This window comes from Argopecten irradians, chromosome 1 (genome assembly GCF_041381155.1).
Source record: "Argopecten irradians isolate NY chromosome 1, Ai_NY, whole genome shotgun sequence".
In the NCBI taxonomy this organism is placed as follows: Eukaryota; Metazoa; Mollusca; class Bivalvia; order Pectinida; family Pectinidae; genus Argopecten; species Argopecten irradians.
Window position 1 is genome coordinate 32413249 of NC_091134.1, and position 22593 is coordinate 32435841.

A 22593-nucleotide genomic window follows, 5' to 3' on the forward strand; every position below is an offset into this window, starting at 1 on the left:
CACCTGTTCAGAATTTTGGCTATTTCCTTCTTGGATTTTGATCAATGTCAGGAATAACCACTACATAGAACAAAAGTAAATATTTTATTTATTTTATTTCAAAATCTTCATATTTCATATAAAAGTTTCGCATATACATACATTTTTTAATAAATATAACAATTTCCACATATATTATAAAATATTATTAAAAACAAACATGAAAGACTATTCAAGAGGAAAGTCAAATGATCACATGACCTTACATTGATCACATGATTCACATAAAAGTTCTCCCACTATTAAGAATACTTGATTTCATACACGCGAGAGTAGAACATAGAGTAACAGAGAAAGGTTCCAGTACCAGGACTAGCTATACAACACTGTTGAGCTATCCTAATATATCTATTGGTGACTTAATGGTATATATAGCCGGAAATGATCAAAGTGTGTTTATATCACAGATGCAGGGCTTCCACATGCATCAATATTAAGGCTTAACATACAAAGGCAGATTGTTTGAATAAAAACAATCTTCAATGCATTATTTGCTTATTCTCTTTTGCTCCAAACTGAAAGTGCTCTAGCAAATTACCATTATGATGCAAAATAATGGAGGTGTCTTGGACGTGAGAAATATGTGCTCAAAATCAAAACAAGCAAACAACAAAGATAAGGACCTGCCTTGACTGTACTTGGAACAGAGACAAAAGATACAACTCCAACTCACCCACCTGCATTTTCTGTTTTCAATATAAATAAATGGACTTAACCGAACTGTATCCATTCCAGAAAAGCTAGGTACAATTCCTATCCTAGTCTTTTAGCTATACATGTACTGCTTCTGATCAACTAGGAAGTCTGTATAACACATTGACGCGGTGACATAATCTGCTCCTCTGCGCGACGTTGAGAGGACCAGGACAACTAAGTCGTCTCCAGATTTGTGTCGTCCTTGTGGAAATTTTAAAGCGATTTCTCTGTCTGTGTCCCTATAAGGCCTGGACACCACGAGCTCCAGACATACTGGAGGTAGGGGTGTTGCGGGACTGTTGGGTGGACTGGAAGCGAGATGGACCAGTGGACAGAGAGAATTCGTATGGGTCAATGCCACTGGTAAACAGGTTAATACGGTCCTCTGTAACAACAAGAAATCATAGTCACTTTGCATCCTATATATTTGATTAACGACCATTCTTTTACAACTTAAGATTTGCAAATGAGTTAGACATGGTCAAAATGCCAACTCACAACTGGCACACATCGAGAGAGGACCAACTCCACTAAGTTGGTCCCAAATGACATTACGTGGTATGCACATGGTATCTTATTGAAAGTGACTGCCTTACGTCTCACTATAAAAATTAGTTTTCAAGATCCACGATAGTTCGAAATGTTTTTACCAGAATAAGGCTCTGGTAGCCATCTTTGATTTCTTAAAACACTTGTAGTTCCTACAGGAAATTATGTTAACATATGATAAGCTATTACAGTGGGCAGTTTTAAATCAATCAGCCTTACTGCTTTAAGAAAATCTTTGGAAATCATCCCACACAACCAGACAGACAAACATTATGAAAATGCTTCAAAGATGCATGACATATAAAAGCAATACTTAATACAAAATCTATAAAGTATTGGATTTAAAGTGGAACAGTGCTTGAAATCAAGCTAATTATGTTGACTGTCCTGAAGTATCTTAAGGAAACGTACCTGGAAATCAATTATTAAAGAACATTGATAGGAACAATTACTTTACACGGGACAGTATAAAATGCACAAAATATTCGATAAGTTTATTGAGTGTAAGATAAAGCTTTCAAATAGCTGCATCACACTGGCTAATTGTGCTTTTCACTATCAAACAATACAAAAAATGAACACACTGTACACATTTTTTGTAAACGAGAAACTATAGAACTCTGAAAGAAATGCATGTCCTAGATTCCATATGAAATCGAGATGACGTGCAAGGATGGGACAAACATGGAAACCAATTGCATGTCCCGTTTCATGGCGATCTTATTTTTATTAATAAACCCACCTCATTTATCTGCAATCATAAACCCAATCTTTATCTAGCAAATCCAAGATACAAACATGATGCAAGCATTTTTATATCAGCATGATACTATTCAATATTTAAATACGTCTGCGTGAAGAGCCAGGTCAAACAAACCCTAAATTGTATAGCTAGCTATAAAGAACATCTCAACATTACTGACACAACTCACATGGATACATGTAATTATTTGTTTTCTTGATCACAAGTAAAATGCGTTTGATATATTGGTAAAGTGTCTTAAATTGTTGAGAATGCCTTTGTTATAAAAGCAAAAAATATATTACTCTTCACGGGATATGAAGTGTCTTTCTGAGTACGATCTGAAACCAAACACGATCTAAAGATCTCACAATACACAATAAAATAAAGACTTGAGTTTTAAGGTTTAGGCCGTATCTATCGCATAGTTCCCTAATATCATGTCCATTTTGTGTAAGGTTTAATTTGTAAGTAGCAGAAATGGAATTACGGTCACCAGAAGAGAGCACGCATGAAACAGATAAGAAATGACACAGGTAAACGAAATGACTGTGAACATGAGGTCGCATTGCCGACCGATTTCATTGGATACAGGCACTGATCTCAAAATTGTGTTTTCAGATATGTAATAAAGTAAACTTAAAACATTACAAAAATTTGAAATTGTCGGGATATTGCAACTACAAAGCTTCGGCAACAAGACAGACCACACTCAGATAAGCCCCAGGAGGACGTTTGTTGTGATTAAGACTAGTGCTAGTAACGATACTTAGGTATAAGCAGAAGATGTGCTAGTGTCTGACATCTTTTGTGATGATTTCTTTTTATTCCTTTTCGGAATAAAGAAACTTGAAACTTGTGATACGTAAGGGTGGCATGTGCGAGAATCACCTGAACATAAGCTTATGAATCGTGGTAGCTTGTGCTGTGACTGCCGTACTGTGTTGAACTTTTTTCTTTAATTCTTATTGCAGTAATGAACATGAATGCGTGATAGTGTGAACTTGCATTTGTATATTGCAAGAGTTTTTGTTGTATTTTTAATTATATTTATTTGCTTTATCTACGATGCAAAATTGGTGGCAGTGGTGGGATAAGCCATGATGTTCTTACTGTCGTCTTTTTTTTTGCTAAAGAGACATCCAGAAGCAGTCCCTCTTCGAGTAATCGAGACTGGGCGTATAGAAGAGGCTCTGGTTGTTATATTCAGCCCAGTAGGTGTCCCATCAAGGGTGTAATCTGACCAGGGAACTCGATCTACTTCAAAGGTGCTAAAGAGATTGTTGCAAACGACGCCTTGCCACAATGGAAAATTGACTGGTTGAAAAGTTCAACGACACTTTGAAGCAACCGTTAAGGCACATGATTACTGAAAGGCTGGGAAAGGGCCTGATAATGTTGATGAGAAAGCGATATCCACCCATTATAGCGTCAACTGGTTTTCATGATGGTTTGATATATACCTCTGAAATTATCAGTCTTACTTTAAAGCGAGATTCGCATCACTACATTGTGCCAAATCTTATATCTACTTCATACCACTAAAAACGTCAATAACAAAGAAGATGGAAAGATAATGGAGATGCAAGCCATCAACATCACCTTTAGTGATGGCAATGAAGAAACATAGGTCGAGCTGATATTGTATCGATTTTCAAGGATTCAACAAGATTACTACATTCGAATCCACACACTTCTGGATGTCTTTCTTACAATTTTCATGACAAAGAAAAGGTTATTGGCAAGCTCCATTAACATCGAAAGCGAAAATGATTACACCCTTATGACCAGACTATTCCAGTTCCATGTTATCATCATATTTACACCAATAAGTGGGGAGAGCACCAGGACATTTTTGGCCAACTATTTACATGGTTGAGGAATACTGGATAAACACTGAAGCCAACAAAAAGTATGATAGTGTTTGGAAGTGTTTCATGTTTTGGACATGTTGTAGGCGATTGCTAATGCACACAGAGACCAGAATCGAAGAAGCAACAGATCAAGACTGGTGGTGTTCTATCGCAAGTTTATATTAAAATATTGTCGCAATGGAAGTGCCGCTTACAGATCTTACAAAGATCTTGACGGTGAAACCAGTCCTCAAAGCTATGGATTCAAAGCAGGATTACATCCTGAGAACGGCTGCATCTTAAACCGGACTAAGGGCCGTGTTGTTACAGGGGGAAAATGCATATCATGTTTGCAAATCGGAAACATCTTTCTACAGAAAATATTTAAGTCGTAGCTATATAGAAGGAAATTTCTCCTTGGAAATGATCACTGGCAATGACCTCTTGACCAAGTCAAATACAGCCAAAGAAATCTTTATGAACTTAAGCCCCATCTATTCAAAAGTCTCGCTATAAAGGGTCTGGATAATGCAGGATCAGAATCACACTACCAATGTCAGGCACAGGGAACTTTGTGGCGTTACTAAATATTGTTCATCATGTGGAGAACTTTTGCCATGATTCATTAATAATGTGTGTTAGAATGAAGTTGTATTTGTATACAGTATTAAGTAAATATTTTTGTTGTATTTCGAAATATTTTCAACTCCACTATCTTTAGCTTGTCTGCTTATCCTATAGTAAACATTCTTGGATTTTAAAAATAACAACCAATAACTCCTCCAATTACCACTGTTGACTTACCAACATGTTTCTCTGAGTAAGCACTTGTCGCCACCTCTTTCCAGTTCGACATATATCTGCAACATAATTTACTTTGTTACAATAACCATTCAACTAAATACCACGATAACAACAAAACATCAATTTTTACACAGTCATTTGTTTAATCAAAAGAAATAGATAACTTTGAGCCCAACCTACATAAAACAAATTTAAATAGTCTCTGCTCTCTTACCAATCTATGTTCTATTTCTGGCAGTAACTTTTTTCAAAGGTAAGAAATCACAATGACTAGAAAGATGTCAGTCTCTTCCATAACAAAATCTGACTTACTCATCAAAATTGAGACTAGTTGTCCAGTCGAGAAGTTCGTCCACCTCCCAGTCCTCTAAGGCGTCTGGACCCATCTGATCAACTGTTGCTACCATACCTGCTGCAGCGCCCTCTATCAACGTCACAGTCTCTGGGTCGTCTGATTTTGCTTTCAGCATACCATCTCTATACCTGTAATTCAGAATTATGTAGGTTTCATGAAAATGAAAACAGGACAATAGGAATCTTTTTTATGCAGGTGAAAATTCACTTTACAAGTCACAGTGAGCTAATTTTGATTCATGACACAATGACTCGACTTTTAAAATTTTATAACCCAAACCAAATGTCACCAACTGCAACATAAATTGCAAAAACTTACAGCTAGTGATTGATATTTCTAGAGTCTTTTTTCTTCTTTTTCTACTTTAACCATATGCTACATTACCAGGTGCCAAACATGTCTTACATTTTTTTCATCCAGTCAATCTTTTTTAGCTTCTTTCTCTTATCTACATCTTGTTTTCTTTTCAGCTGTCAAGAGAGAAGAGAAAAAATGATACTGTGATATAGTGTTTAGTTCATAATCTATTGTGATATTTACTAGTTAAGATATTGGTCACTTTTAGAGGTTTTGTGATATTTACTAGTTAAGATATTGGTCACTTTTAGAGGTTTTGTGATATTTACTAGTTAAGATATTGGTCACTTTTAGAGGTTTTGTGATATTTACTAGTTAAGATATTGGTCACTTTTAGAGGTTTTGTGATATTTACTAGTTAAGATAATTGGTCACTTTTAGAGGTTTTGTGATATTTACTAGTTAAGATATTGGTCACTTTTAGAGGTTTTGTGATATTTACTAGTTAAGATATTGGTCACTTTTAGAGGTTTTGTGATATTTACTAGTTAAGATATTGGTCACTTTTAGAGGTTTTGTGATATATAGTAAGATATGGATATTTACTAGTTATATTAATATTGGTCACTTTTAGAGGTTTTGTGATATTTACTAGTTAAGATATTGGTCACTTTTTAGGTTTTGTGATATTTACTAGTTAAGATATTGGTCACTTTTAGAGGTTTTGTGATATTTACTAGTTAAGATATTGGTCACTTTTAGAGGTTTGTGATATTTACTAGTTAAGATATTGGTCACTTTTAGAGGTTTTTGTGATATTTACTAGTTAAGATATTGGTCACTTTTAGAGGTTTTGTGATATTTACTAGTTAAGATATTGGTCACTTTTAGAGGTTTGTGTGATATTTACTAGTTAAGATATTGGTCACTTTTAGAGGTTTTGTGATATTTACTAGTTAAGATATTGGTCACTTTTAGAGGTTTTGTGATATTTACTAGTTAAGATATTGGTCACTTTTAGAGGTTTTGTGATATTTACTAGTTAAGATATTGGTCACTTTTAGAGGTTTTGTGATATTTACTAGTTAAGATATTGGTCACTTTTAGAGGTTTTGTGATATTAACTAGTTAAGATATTGGTCACTTTTAGAGGTTTTGTGATATTTACTAGTTAAGATATTGGTCACTTTTAGAGGTTTTGTGATATTTACTAGTTAAGATATTGGTCACTTTTAGAGGTTTTGTGATATTTACTAGTTAAGATATTGGTCACTTTTAGAGGTTTTGTGATATTTACTAGTTAAGATATTGGTCACTTTTAGAGGTTTTGTGATATTTACTAGTTAAGATATTGGTCACTTTTAGAGGATTTTGATTAAGAGAATGACTTTTTCATATCTAATACAAATCACTAAGAATAGTATTTGTAACAATATGAATGTAAACATTCTTGTATTGCCAGTAATGAAATGGCTGTGAATTACAATCAATAAAATTTAGATGATTAACGATAATGATTCAACGGTTATTAATTTGATAACACATCTGACCCTAATTAAATGTTTTACCCATATTATTGATGACCTTAGCATGATTATTAAACTTGTATTTTTTATTTAAGGACTAACCTTATCATGACAAAACTGGTACTTTTTGTTTGACGATTCCCATGTTATGGGGTCAGACATGATGTGATGTATGAGGCGATCTGATACCAATCTCCAGCCGTTATTCTCGGAGCGCTGATACCAGCCTGACTTATCTGTGAAATTGAGAATTTGAAAAATTATTGAATCAAGCATACTCTGCTGCAATGAACAGTGGACCATGTGATTCGATAATAAAGTCATTTATTTACAATAAAGTAAAAAAGAAGTCCTTCAATATGTTGTTTTCTTTACATTGCAACTGGTGTAAGTCCTCTCCTTACTTTTATGCTTTTCCTGGATTTTGTCCGTTGTGACAAAGAAGAAATATTTTTTTTATTTATTATCTTTTAAATTGTTTTTTCAGATGTTTTTTAAATGATATATATATATAGAGAGAGAAATATTCCTCCACAATGTGTATGAGACATGGTAACAGCACTGACCATCAACTTTTGGACCTGTACGGACACTGCTGTGGACATCCTTAGCCATCTGTAGTTTTACTGTAGCACATGTATAGTTCTTAGGACTGTTAGCACAAAGGTCCTGTATAGGTCTGTGTGTGAAGATCTTGTAGTAAATGTTAGGTGGAAACCTCTCCTGGTATAAATATACAAAGGTAATGTTATGAGATGACACACATGTACAGGTAAATACAGAATGTATTGTAAAACATGTCTGTAAGAAAAAAAATTCCTGTTCTTTTTACAAGTACAAAGTGTTTTTCTCCTTTGCACAGAATTCTGTATCCTCACTTATCCATGAAACAGCAGATTGTAGACTTTTATAAAGTATATATATATAGTTATATTGTAAAAATCCAATGGTTCCTTGTATATATTTTTATATTTATTATTTACTACAGAGTAAAATTCCAATGGTTCCTTGCAAAACAATTTCCGCCTGAAGACGCCTGTGAAGGCAGAAAGGCTTTGTGACAAAGTCTTGAGTTTTTTCATTTTTCATTAAAATTTATTCCGCCTGAAGACGTCTGTGAATGCAGAAAGGCCTCGCGACAAAGTATTGATTTTTTTTATATTTTTCATTTAAATTTCTTATTCTATATTTTAGTTAAAATGAAGACTACAGTATTGCCAGATCCAATGTGTGATTAACAGCCATGACTTACCCCTGCCAGTCGAAACTTGACATGGACGCCTGAGGCTGCATCAAGGTATTTGGACTCGTTTGGGTTAATACAGCGCAGCATCAGACTTGGGTTGCCTCGAGACTTAAAGTTGATGAGATCTCTATAATACTGGTATACTTGTATATCCTGTAGATAGAACATTGAGCAGTGAGACACAGCAAATGTGAAATGGTACTTACATACATAATCAAATTATTTCCTAATATAAATGATAAAGAACATAGAATATTGAGCAGTGAGACACAGCAAATGTGAAATGGTTCTTACATACATCATCAAATTATTTCTTATATACCTGATAAAGAACAAACATTATCAGATTATTACCAGAGAAGTTAGCATCCAATCAGGGATTAGTATAGCAAAAGAGAAAGTGCACTGCATTTTAGCACTAAGCACAATAGAAATATCTATATGATCTGTAAACTATGAAAATACATCAGCGTGAAAAAGTTGTTAGGCATGAAAATACGGTACTATACACAAACTTATTTTTGCAGCGATTTATTTTTGTATTTCCATACCACACACAGCAATTCCATTTTGCTATTTTCACACACAGCAATTTAGTTTTGCACACACAGCGATTTAATTTTGCTATTTTCTCACACAGCAATTTAATTTTGCTATTTTCACACACAGCAATTTAATTTTGCTATTTTCATACACAGCAATTTAGTTTTGCATACACAGCAATTTAATTTTGCTATTTTCTCACACAGCAATTTAATTTTGCTATTTTCACACACAGCAATTTAATTTTGCTATTTTCACACACAGCAATTTAATTTTGCTATTTTCAGTCAAATTTTTCAGCTGTATCTCTGCTTAAAGCATTTACATATGGATTTATTTCTTGTGGTTTCCAATCATCAACTCTTTTAATGAAATTTAATTGCACACTAAAAAAGTTTGTTTGTAGTATTAAGTGATACTGATATCTATCTGCAAGGGGAGATTACTCTATAATACGCAAAGACACAATATTCCTGTGAAGATGAATGGACTAAATGCCAAAATAAAGGAACAGTATCCCCAGATACTTACTATGTGTCGTCTCCAGGCTTTCTGGATGATAACAGCGGCCTGTCTCTCCGTCACTATCTCCCTCTTACGTCTGGGTGGCGGGGGAGGTGGCGGTTGTATTACGGGAATAATCTGTGGTTGTTGGAGAACTGGTGGTGGTGGACTTGGGTCAGTGACCTCTCCATTCTTCTGTCGCTGGCTCAGCCACCATTGCTGTATAAAGTTGGCACAGAACTGATCAAACCTGTAAATCAATGCAATTGATGTAGTCAGACAGAGAAAATGTATCTGAAATGAAGTACAACAGGTGTAAAGGACACCAGAATATCTAAAAGGATGTTGTCATATCCACTTTGAAACAAAGTGATGATAATATATCTGTATTTCAATTATATTGTAGTATGTACCGTATATATACAGTCTTTATATACTTACTTCTGAAGTTCTGAAGAACTTATTCCCTTCTGTTCCATTTCTAACAAGTAGCTCTCGTAAAACACTCGGATTTTCTCAGTGCTAGGAGGGCCTTCCATGTCTTCCTATTAACCATTTTTCATTTTTCATTAAAATTTATTCCGCCTGAAGACGTCTGTGAATGCAGAAAGGCCTCGCGACAAAGTATTGATTTTTTTTTATATTTTTCATTTAAATTTCTTATTCTATATTTTAGTTAAAATGAGACTACAGTATTGCCAGATCCAATGTGTGATTAACAGCCATGACTTACCCCTGCCAGTCGAAACTTGACATGGACGCCTGAGGCTGCATCAAGGTATTTGGACTCATTTGGGTTAATACATCGCAGCATCAGACTTGGGTTGCCTCGAGACTTAAAGTTGATGAGATCTCTATAATTTCCGACTGGTATACTTGTATATCCTGTAGATAGAACATTGAGCAGTGAGACACAGCAAATGTGAAATGGTTCTTACATACATCATCAAATTATTTCCTAATATAAATGATAAAGAACATAGAATATTGAGCAGTGAGACACAGCGAATGTGAAATGGTTCTTACATACATCATCAAATTATTTCTTATATACCTGATAAAGAACAAACATTATCAGATTATTACCAGAGAAGTTAGCATCCAATCAGGGATTAGTATAGCAAAAGAGAAAGTGCACTGCATTTTAGCACTAAGCACAATAGAAATATCTATATGATCTGTAAACTATGAAAATACATCAGCGTGAAAAAGTTGCTAGGCATGAAAATACGGTACTATACACAAACTTATTTTTGCAGCGATTTATTTTTGTATTTCCATACCACACACAGCAATTCCATTTTGCTATTTTCACACACAGCAATTTAGTTTTGCACACACAGCGATTTAATTTTGCTATTTTCTCACACAGCAATTTAATTTTGCTATTTTCACACACAGCAATTTAATTTTGCTATTTTCATACACAGCAATTTAGTTTTGCATACACAGCAATTTAATTTTGCTATTTTCTCACACAGCAATTTAATTTTGCTATTTTCACACACAGCAATTTAATTTTGCTATTTTCACACACAGCAATTTAATTTTGCTATTTTCAGTCAAATTTTTCAGCTGTATCTCTGCTTAAAGCATTTACATATAGATTTATTTCTTGTGGTTTCCAATCATCAACTCTTTTAATGTAATTTAATTGCACACTAAAAAAGTTTGTTTTGTAGTATTAAGTGATACTGATATCTATCTGCAAGGGGAGATTACTCTATAATACGCAAAGACACAATATCCCTGTGAAGATGAATGGACTAAATGCCAAAATAAAGGAACAGTATCCCCAGATACTTACTATGTGTCGTCTCCAGGCTTTCTGGATGATAACAGCGGCCTGTCTCTCCGTCACTATCTCCCTCTTACGTCTGGGTGGCGGGGGAGGTGGCGGTTGTATTACGGGAATAATCTGTGGTTGTTGGAGAACTGGTGGTGGTGGACTTGGGTCAGTGACCTCTCCATTCTTCTGTCGCTGGCTCAGCCACCATTGCTGTATAAAGTTGGCACAGAACTGCTCAAACCTGTAAATCAATGCAATTGATGTAGTCAGACAGAGAAAATGTATCTGAAATGAAGTACAACAGGTGTAAAGGACACCAGAATATCTAAAAGGATGTTGTCATATCCACTTTGAAACAAAGTGATGATAATATATCTGTATTTCAATTATATTGTATTATGTACCGTATATATACAGTCTTTATATACTTACTTCTGAAGTTCTGAAGAACTTATTCCCTTCTGTTCCATTTCTAACAAGTAGCTCTCGTAAAAGACTCGGATTTTCTCAGTGCTAGGAGGGCCTTCCATGTCTTCCTATTAATCAAATTCACAACAAAACTTTTTATCTGAGATCTGATCCTGATTAAACATTAATAGCTCACACCAACATAAGCTTTAAATTTGTTTTCCAGTCTCAATATTCTTAATTTTGTATGTATTTTGTTGCTGAATATGATATTGTAACTGATTAAAATGACTAATATTTCACATTGAATTTTCAGTTTACTAGTTCAATCTAGCAAACTTCTACTTTTATCTTATCTATCAGTTAAGCTTAATGCATGCTAACTGACCATATTTTCCACAAAGTACCGATTACCCCTCCTTCTTCAAGGTAATAAATTACCTCCCCTTCTACCATTTGTTGATTCACATCACCTTCCTGAATGTGCTGACTTACTTCCCCTTCCCCAATGTGCTGACTTATCTCCCCGACCCCAATGTGCTGACTTATCTTCCCTTCCCCAATGTGCTGACTTATCTCCCCTTCCCCAATGTGCTGACTTATCTCCCCTTCCCCAATGTGCTGACTTATCTCCCCGACCCCAATGTGCTGACTTATCTTCCCTTCCCCGATGTGCTGACTTACCTCCCCTTCCACAAACTCCTCCTCCTCCCGTGTGGTGTGGTGCATACTCCCACTATATACAGCAGTTTTACTGACTTTTGGATTTATAGTCTGGTGCAGGTTACATCTGTTGGTAAATAAACATTCATGATCTTGTTATGTCTTTATGAAAAAATTGCATTCATTGCATTGAGTTATGGAGTTGCTAGTGATCGTGTCAGTACTTCAACTATCATCAAGCTGTAAATTTTTTTCCTCTTATAAATGTCAATTGTTTCTCTATATTGTGATGATCTGATAATCAATGGTAAGTAAAAGTAATGCTGAATTACTCAGATAAAAAAATTGAACAGGCCCAGCACATAAGCCCAACAACCCTTTCAGGCAACTCTAAATTCTAAAAATAGGATTGTGTTGTTTGTCTTAATTTATACCTTCCACGATATCCTCTCCAGTATCTTTGTATTTCTATGGCGGCTGCTCCTTTAGCATCATCACTATCACGGTCATATCTGATGAGAGACTGAAAAAAACAAAAACACATATAAATATGGGTAAAACAGTTACTAGTATGTTTTTAAGGACTTCAGAAGAGACTTTTGTAGACGACAAATCTATCATTTTACAGGAAATATTTAACAGCTATTGATATCATCATACATGGATCTGTTTATAAAATCATTTAACAATAGTATGACAGTATTAATTATACTATGTTGATTATATTAACTAGTCTGATATGTGAATTGCAGTTTCCTAGTTAATAACTTTAGACACTAATTTTATTGAACAAATATCAAGAATCCCCTAGTCAAAGCCTGCTTACTTGTCTTGCTGCCTTTGGTAATGCTGCCAAGCGAAGATCCCTGGTATATGGCCCCTCTGAAAATGATGAAAAACATTGTATTTAAAGGCCCACTATGGCTTTTAATTTTAAAATGGGAATGTCAAACAGAATCAATAATTTTGTAAAGTCACAAAGTTATTAACTTACCATAAATACTTCATGTATCATCACCTTCTGAACAATTTTGTTAAAACAAATAGAAAGTTAATTTTCATAATGCGGATCATCTTATAATGCGGATCATCTTATGTTTCCTGCCGTCATTCTAAATACCGTGCGGTAGTTGCGCCAAGTGCCAAAACAGTGAAATGACTCTCCACTATTATCATATAATATGGAGGAAATCTTGCATATGTTTGCTGTTGTTACCTCATCTTAGGCCAAAGATATTTCTTTTCTAATATTATTTATGTTTTAAAGAACCCTTTATGTTTTATTCCAGAAAGGCAGTGGGCCTTTAATGTAGCCTACAATGTGCATCAGCTAATATAAAATATTTTTTAATGAATTACTAGTTTGTTTCTGTTTAATATCTTTATGAAGTTATGATTTTATTAACTAGCATTGTTATTTAAGATATTGATTCGGCGATACATCCCTGTTGATTGATTGAAAGATTTGCTTAATGTAAGCCAACTGTACTCATTACATAATTTCAACTGTTTGACTGGGGAATTTGGTTGAAATTGCTTTCTCTGTGATATGTCAACAACAATAGGTTGGCGTGTATTTGCACATACTAGGCGTGCTAGAAGTGCAAATACTGCTATACATGTATCGCTTCTACTAGGACTCATCATTCAGGTGAGTCAGGTAGCGGCAAGTACATTGGATAGATTGAAGTTATGAACAGTAGATTCAATGTACCAATGCTTGGTCACAAAAAAAAAACAATCTTTTTGGATTTGCAATAAAAATAATCCCTCAAATACAGGACTGTTACTCAAATGCAGGACTACTAGAGTTAGTCCACTAAACCAGTCTATATTATTCAGCTTTTTTTAATTTTTTTTTTTTTTGCCTAATATATATTTAATTATATTTTATTTAGGCAAAAAAAAAAGGATTTTTTTTTTTTTAATGCGGATTATACGAGAGTGTCCCAACCTTGATCAAAATGATTGTGGGAACAAGTTATGATGATTTTCAAAAACATACGGAAAATGTGTGCTAAGTGACCGAGCATTGGTAATGACCGAGCACTGGTTCAATGAGTCTACAGTAAAATTATGTTGCCTACTGTACTGTACAAAAACTGTAGCAGACTGTAGCATGCAGTCATATTTAGCTAGCCTAACAGCTAGGCCTAGTAGTCAGGTAGGAGATGTGTAAGCTACTGTTGTAGCGGAAAAGATATCACCTTCTGACAGAAGGTGATATCTTTTCCGCTACAACAGTAGCTAGAGATGTGTGTGGCCGTTACAGCACCGTTACAACAAGTGTTCCTGTTTACATTCATTCACTCGATAGATACGTTGGCTGGTAGCTGATCTAGTAGTCTGGTAACTGATGCAGTAGATTAGATTTTAGGTGGCATGTAACGAAGGCACTGATTGGCTGAAGCATCGGCAGCCAGACTGATTGCCCCCTGACTGACAAGATCGCCCACAACATTGAGTAGTAGGCGGAGCCAGCGGATCTTTGATGTTCATACCCGACTCTGTTGTACAATGTGTTTGATCAAGTTGTGTACTATTTAATTTTTTACAATGTATACATTCAATCACTGTATTAAAAATTCGTAATTGTTTTGTTTACTTATTAAGCGAATGTTTTTAGGATGTTTTGTTCATAAATTATTGGCCATTTCTCTCGACTTCGGGGAGTGGTCATACTGTAGCGTAACGTTATGTATCTACCAACATTCCAATGGATGAAACTTTTCATCGTGTTTATTGATGTGTTGGGTTTAGATCTATTGTATCCATTCTAATGCAATGTCAGAGCTGAATCTAACGTTAGCTACTGTTGTACCTTCTGACTGACTTTTCCGCTGCAAGGTCCGTTTGGTGTGGAAAAACAAATCAGGTACGGCTGACAATAGATTATGTCTTATCAGAATATATTCCGCTCAAACACGGTTTTGATACATACCTGGATGTTACATGTAGTAGGGGATGTCATTCTAGTTGTAGACTTTGAGTTTGAATGCATTGCCTAAATATTGATAATCTAATTTGATTCATATTCGAGTTAATGTTCTCGGACGTTGGCGCATGCGCGGCGGTAGTTTACAAAATGTAGGTTGATTTTAGCCGAGAAATTGTCAACACTAGATTCAAATGCATCTCTCTGATTAATTACTGGTGACAAAGTTAAAAAAAATCTACGCCTGCTGGCTACAACTGGAATAGCGTTCCCTACTAACATCCAGGTATGTGTTAAAGCCGTGTTTTATCGGAATATATTTTGACAAGACATGATGTTTGGTTGTACATTGTACCCGATTTGGTTTCACACACCTTGCAATAAAGTTATATTTAGTCAGAAGCAGGTGATTTCTTTTGCGTATAATATCTGGCTGACTTTTCCGCTAAACAGTAGCTCTTTCCATACGTACTTCACTGATCAGCGCTGATTTAGAGTCTATACATGAGGTAATTAAAATGTATTTGTGTAACCTTTTTATATTATGAAGCTTACGATGCCGATCATTTTATGTAGTAATAGACGACAGACAATTCCAACTGTTTTAGCTCCGCCCCTACATTGAAGCGACAGCCAATGAGAGCCGTGCTTACACAGCTTATTGAATGTCGTTGGCAAACTGACTAGCTACCATGCAACCTGACTAAGCTACTAATCAAACGAACCACTACTCCAACAATGTTAGAGGTATAGCACGACGAGACACTTTTGGAACATTACGTCGTGTCTAACCTCTAACTTCCGATAGGCCATTTACCCGATGCTGAGGGTAACATTTTCAAAGTTTGGATTGTGACAATATAAAACGTTTAAATCATATATATGTCAATATCATCAATGTCAAATACCTACCTCTTTTTCATAAATCAACAAGTATTTTGACAAAATCAGCGGTAAAATCCATCTAAAACAAATATTTACATCTCCTAACGTAAACTTTCATGACCCAGACAAAACTTCATGATGAAAGCGATCCGGCCGGTAAATAGAAAAAACGAATTGCAAAGTCCCCAAAACGCTTGATCTGCCTTTACTTTTACTTGCATGCTGCCCGCTTGAATTCACGTTCCGTTTTTTGTAGTAACCAGCCGCCATATTTAAAACTAGGTCAAAATGTTACGGAAGGGATTCATCATATCTAATCTGCTAAAATACTATTTTATGAGGCCCCAAGTTATGGTTTTCCTAGATAAATGGGATAATCAATACATAAACTGTAAGTTACATGTCAATGTTATCACTGTTAGAGCAAGAAATAATGATATTATTGCACTTTTCATTCCGCCTTCATCTGACATCGGAAGCTGCATCAAAGAAATAGGCCTTCGGAAATGAGAGTCGACAGTCAGCAAAGTAACGTCCGATAAAAAAACGGCTGACCAGTCGACTCTCATGTTATGGGAGTAGCGAACCACCTACTAGACTGGCCGTCACACGTACACGCTTATTGTAACGGCGCTGTAAGTTCCAAATGTATGACAATCTGTCCAAAATCTTCTAATGCAGACAGTGTATCGCCTTTAAGGAATAGGGATACGACATAACAGCATGGTTGATATAGATTCTACTGTAACTAGTCTACTGTATTGTTTTCGATAATCCATTGCTGCAGTGAATAAGCTGAAATAAAATGATTAAAACACGTCAAATTGCTAACTTACCATCCAAGGTAGTACTAAGCAAAATTTCGTCTGCTTCTATCTCGTCCATGTTATCGTTACTGTGTCGACATATCCGAAATTCAATCAATTTTCAAGTCCATAACCGCTTGTTAATAAATATCAACACAGAGTATGCTGGTTGCCAATTTCAACAACATGGCGGACGACGATACGGACATGCGCATCGCCAACGACGATGTCGACGCGAGCGATTGTCGGTGTTAGACGCGCGATTGCTTAGGTAGCAGATAACAGTGCTTTCGGGGAAAATATTTAGAAAAATAAAGCTCGTGAAAGCGTACCGGTATATATTTCCACTCTACAGAAGAATTGTTCTTTAACCAATTTGCTAATGCCACACGTAAAGCCAGGAAAAAACTTTGAAAGGAATATTACAAAAACACTAAATCCAATCCTAAAGCAATATGGCAGTACAACTCGAAAACTAAGACTATAAGGCTGCGATTGAAGACCTGCAGAAAAAAACAAGCAACAACACAGAAAAGTCTAACATTCTCCCGAAGCTCTTCAGCACAATCCAAAAAAACTTTTCTCGTACATAAAAACAACTAAGAAAGAGAACTCTGACATCACAGCCCTACGGAAAGACGGACAGCTGTTGACGGACACAAATGACAAAGCCAACATCTTAAACCAACAATTCCAGTCTGCTTTCACACAAGAACAGAATACAACCATACCTGACAAAGGACCTTCACCACACCCAATTATACCAGACATCCACATAACACAACAGGGGATACACAATTATAAAACTACTGAGCAATATAAACCCGCATAAAGCAACTGGCCTCGACAACATTCATGGCAGAATATTGAAAGAACTCAAAGACATCACAGCTCCAATCCTTACAAAAATATTTACGTGCTCACTCACCACAGGAACACTTCCCCACGACTGGAAACACGCAAATATCAATCCTTTTTACAAAAAAGGCGACAAATACAATCCCGCAAACTACAGACCTACATTGTATATCACTCACATGCATCACATGCAAATTAATGGAACATATAATCACCAGCGCCACCATGTCACACCTGGAAAACAACAACATACTTTACGACAAACAACACGGCTTTAGACCTTCCAGATCGTGCGAAACCCAACTGGCCACATTCATACACGACCTCACACAAAAACCACAACAACAACACGCAGACAGACATCATAATCATGGACTTTGCAAAAGCCTTTGACAAAGTACCACACAAACGCCTTCAGTACAAACTCAAATACTACGGCATCACAGGTAACACACATGCATGGATAACAGATTTTCTTTCACATCGCACCCAGACAGTAATACTTGAGGGCAAACAATCACACAAAATACCAGTAACATCCGGAGTCCCTCAAGGAACCTGTCTGGGCCCCATACATTTCTTAATATATATCAACGATCTACATGAATACATGAAACACAGCACCCTTAGACTTTTCGCAGACGATAGTATCATTTACAAGACCATACACAAACAAGAAGACACACAGAAACTACAACACGACCTTGACAATGCAGGACAATAGGAACACGACTGGCTAATGCAATTTCACCCCGACAAGTGCAACGTCATCTCCACTACCACCAAACGCAACAAAATCCACCACAACTACACTCTCCATAACCACTCACTTGAACACGTCAAACACAGTAAAAACTTAGGCCTCACACTACAAAACAACCTCCAATGGGACAAACACATTAACAACATCACCGCAGCAGAAGCCGCCTGCCAAAGTTCTCCTACTTTTTCTATAAGATTGGACACGAAGCCCTGGGACAATGGCCCTGAGATATAGAATGTATATAAATTAAGACTTCAGAAAAGGAACTTGACACCGTCCCTCACCAAAGGGTCTGATGAATTAAACTAGATGCTATATAGGAATATAAATGGATAAATAAATCAAATGGTTGAAAGAACTTCCATGATAAAACAGGAAGCAAACGGTGTGAAACATCCTAATTTAAGGTTCGGTATTAGGAACAGTGCTGTTTTGGACATTTTTAGCTAAATGACCTGCCATGGGCTGATTAAATCCACTATCTACTTATTTGCAGATGACACAAAATTGTTCCAAATTATCAATGCAGAAGAAAACAAAAAAATCACTACAGGAAGACTTATTTAATCTGTTACAGTGGAGTGAGACCTGGCTACTCAAATTCAACGAGGACAAGTGCAAGTTACTACATGTAGTTACAATAGCGAGAAAACACAAGCTATACAATTCTAGAAGAAGTCTAAGAAGAACCTTGGTGTCATATTAGGTAAAGAACTTACATTCGACAAACAAGTCAGTGATAAGGTACAAAAAACAACCTCAACATTTGGTATGATGGACATTTGAATCTATAGACTTCAATCTATTTATCCCACTTTACAGATGTTTTGTTAGACCCCATTAAGAGTATGCAAGTGATGTCTGGAAACCCTATAACACGAAACACATAGGATAGCTGGAAGGTGTACAATGGAAGACAACTAAACAACTACCTTGAATGGATAACCTATCGTATCCCGAGAGACTGAAGAAGTTGAAACTTCCAACCTTGAGTTACAGACGTGAAAGAGGCGACATGATTCTAAACGTACAATTAGCAATAACATAGAAATACGACAAAAGGGCAACACAGTACATAAGGATGCGGTCTGATACTTCAGAAAGATCAAGCACCAGATAAACTGGGCCCAGGACAAACCCGCTGAAATCTCTGTCAGGATAGCAACAATATGGAACAACTTGCAAGGTCATGTTGTAACGGCGAAAACACACAACACATTCAAAAACGGACTGGATAATTATTTGAATGAGCTGGGAATCAAATATAACAACTACAAAGGAAATATAATCTTAAAAAACAGAAAGTGTATTATCACGAACACTCCACATGAGAGACGAGTGTTTGAAACTAACGCAAAGCAGTTGCCAGGTACTAACACATGTCGATGTTTTTGCCCGAATACGCCGCCTCTCCCCCATATTCTTAACCTGACACGTTCTTAAATGACCATGGCAGTTAAACCAACTCCTATTTTTTAGTATGGCATTGTTGATACAGAAAAACAACAATATAACTCAAAACTAGATAAAACTATCTTTTACTAAAACAAAACAGAAATTATAATCAAAATCAAAGGTATGATACAAGTCATTGTTTGTGTGAATACTTTGTACATTTGGCTTTCTTTTCTGCTCTTTTCCTTTCCCTGTTTTTCCGTGCTCGCTCCTGCTTTGCTTCCATAGTGGCCTTATTAAGAGGTGGCAGACGTCTAATAAGAAAATTTCCGGGCGGGAACGATGTTTGAGAGTATGTAGCGTACTGACTACCACAGTCATATGAGATACGGTTGAGGGTTCTGATACGTTTACAACAAACGCCACCATCCGCTTCCTTTCTTGGGGACGATGCCTTCAGCTTTCAGCTGCATTAGCACGGTTTGTTGCGTTTTGCGAACGGTGTTTTCAGCATCTGATCCACGGCATTATCTGGCATTCTCTCCATTGATAGAATGGACCTAAAAGGAAAATTAATACCGGGTAAATGTAAATACAGAGACAAACACTGACTGTTGGTAGCAACTAGATAAAAAATGTGATGACATAACATTGTACTTTAACCTGCTCCATCAAAAGGTATTATTTATAATAGCAACATTGTGACAATGTCATGTATATTACCTTGTTCCGTTTTCTCCAGAAGAATTTAAAAAGCGTAGACTTTTTCGCACGTTTTCTTCGGTCTTAGAATTATAACATCCCATTGTCGTGCAAAATCAGGCTTGTTAATCAGATTAGCGATGTTGTGTTGCGGCAAATTGTGCATAGATACGAGATGTATTATGACGTCATAATATATTTTCTAAAACGAGACTCTCGATAGATAACTTGGGTAGAATTATTTTACAATCGTTTTCCAGCATGTTCACATTCATAATGTGTTTCACTTTGTGTTTATTTAAAGACTATCTGAGTGCATTCTACGCACTCCAGAGTTTCCGATCACGTACGTGATCGGAAACCCTGGACTATTTCCTAGTAAAACTTGAGGCCTCCAGTTTTACTATGAGATGGTCCAGTGGTGTGAGGTAATTCAGTTCTTTGATGTACATCAAAAGAGCCGTATAAAGGTACACTGTGGTCGACTGTGTGGCTTTGAAGTTGGGCATCGCTCTCTCTGTAGTCTTCAAAGGAAATCTTTGCTGGCCTGTAATTGGTCAAATGTTTTCCGGTGAACTACCAATTTTACTCTGAGATAGTCCAGGGGTGTAGAGATCGTAAGTGATCGGAACCCCTGGAGTATCGAGGATACTCTTGAGTGTTCCTGACGAAAATGCGTGTGTAACGAACTAGACGTAATCACGTTCACGTCACACCCCCTCTGTGTTGGAAATACTTATTTGACACAATTTTAGGAATGTTCGGTTAAGTTTTAGGATTTTTCACTAATTTGAAATACTTGGGTAACTTGTTATAAAAACATGTGCGTCACGGAACATTTGACCTATCCATGAACATTTTCTGGTAGTTATATCAACAAAAGGCCTGGTAATTTTCACGGCAAGTCCACAAACATTTGTTGGATTGTCAGAGATCGGGGAATTATCGCATATCAAAACGCCAAGTAGAGATCTAATGAAGGATAGTGGGTCCTTGACAAACGATTCCCTCCATTCCCCTATATCTTTACTTTTCCTCGTGATCTGTTCTTCCTTCCTGAGACTTGTCTACTTATCCCGGGTGTCATCACGAAGTTGGTGCAATCCTATTTTCCCTTCCTCGTTTGCCCGTCTAAACTGCATTGTCAATGCTACCAAACTTGTCGGAGTCGTTGAATAGCTTTTGCTCTTCTGTTCGGAATACTGCTGGCTTTAGGCGTCCTCCTCATTTCTTCAACTCCAACCCTTTCCTTTCAGAATTTGTTGACAATCGTTCCAATAGCCCCAACCTTTGTATCTTAATTTCAATGAGTGAAAATGTATTTGATGTGGTTGAACATCCTAGTTGTGGTTTGCATAACAAATTCAAAGTCCGAATGGTTGACCTGTGATAAGAACCGAAACAGAGATGCCTTCAACACTATTGGGTGTGTTAGGTCTTTCTGCGTCTCACCAGACGATTCTACAGAGCACTGTGACTCCACATGTTTGCATTTCGTTCTTGCGTGATGTACACCTTCTCCCATCGCGATTTTTATTTACTTCAGCTTATGCTCCAGTCAGCATTATTTGTAACATGTGTCTGAACCGTATCCATTAAATTCCCCCTACGCAGAGGGCTCTATAGGTATCTTCTCTCTTCTTTTGCTATACCTGGATGAATGGTTGTCCTCTTACGAGCTCTGCACATTGGGCTGCCAACCCTTTAGTGTCCAGAAACAAACTTTTCCTTTTCGTCATCTTTCTTTCCAGCGTCACCAATCTTTCTTGATAGTCATCTTGTTTTTCCTGCAAGTCACTGGTCATCCAGAAAATAGTATCCGTGATGCCGGTTTCTTTGAAATCTCGATGCATTTGTGGGTAGTTACTAACCATATCATCATCTCTTATAAAAACGCCCCATATATACGAATTTTTTTCTTTGCACTCCCTTCTTCTCTTTGCAACGTTTTTCCCTGTCATTGCAGATTTTCTCTTTTGGATGTTATTTTGTTGTTATTGGGGTAGCTTCTATGTCTTTGGCATTTATACTCAACTGGAGATATGTGGTATAGGGATCTCTGTGAATATGATGTCTGGATCATAAGTTTAGCTGTGATGACGTACAGACTAAGATTTCTAACATATGTCATGTCTAGTATGTTTATTACAGCTTATACACCAAGCGAGGTAAGATATTCACCCATTTTTTTTAATCAAGGCCCCTAAACCTCTTGAAATAGTCTATGGGCACTAT

The 22593-nt window shown here is 36.4% G+C and overlaps 1 protein-coding gene and 1 long non-coding RNA gene across 2 annotated transcripts; both read right to left on the reverse strand.

Moving 5' to 3' along the window:
* Positions 1–78: 78 nt before the first annotated feature.
* Positions 79–16859, reverse strand: LOC138324455 (protein MFI-like). The gene is made up of 13 exons (XM_069269521.1): positions 16671–16859; positions 12841–12896; positions 12449–12537; positions 12036–12141; positions 11376–11479; positions 10962–11184; positions 8114–8260; positions 7428–7584; positions 6964–7097; positions 5444–5508; positions 4996–5166; positions 4684–4739; positions 79–1120 (listed from the first exon to the last, which is right to left on the reverse strand). Exons 1-13 carry the CDS (start codon positions 16717–16719, stop codon positions 975–977), a joined length of 1503 nt encoding a protein of 500 aa, XP_069125622.1. The 5' UTR covers positions 16720–16859; the 3' UTR covers positions 79–974.
* A 2923-nt stretch (positions 16860–19782) lies between these two features.
* Positions 19783–20902, reverse strand: LOC138324499 (uncharacterized). Its single transcript, XR_011208634.1, has 2 exons — positions 20380–20902; positions 19783–20216 (listed from the first exon to the last, which is right to left on the reverse strand). It is a non-coding gene; the product is annotated as an uncharacterized lncRNA (long non-coding RNA).
* Between the last annotated feature and the right edge of the window lie 1691 nt (positions 20903–22593).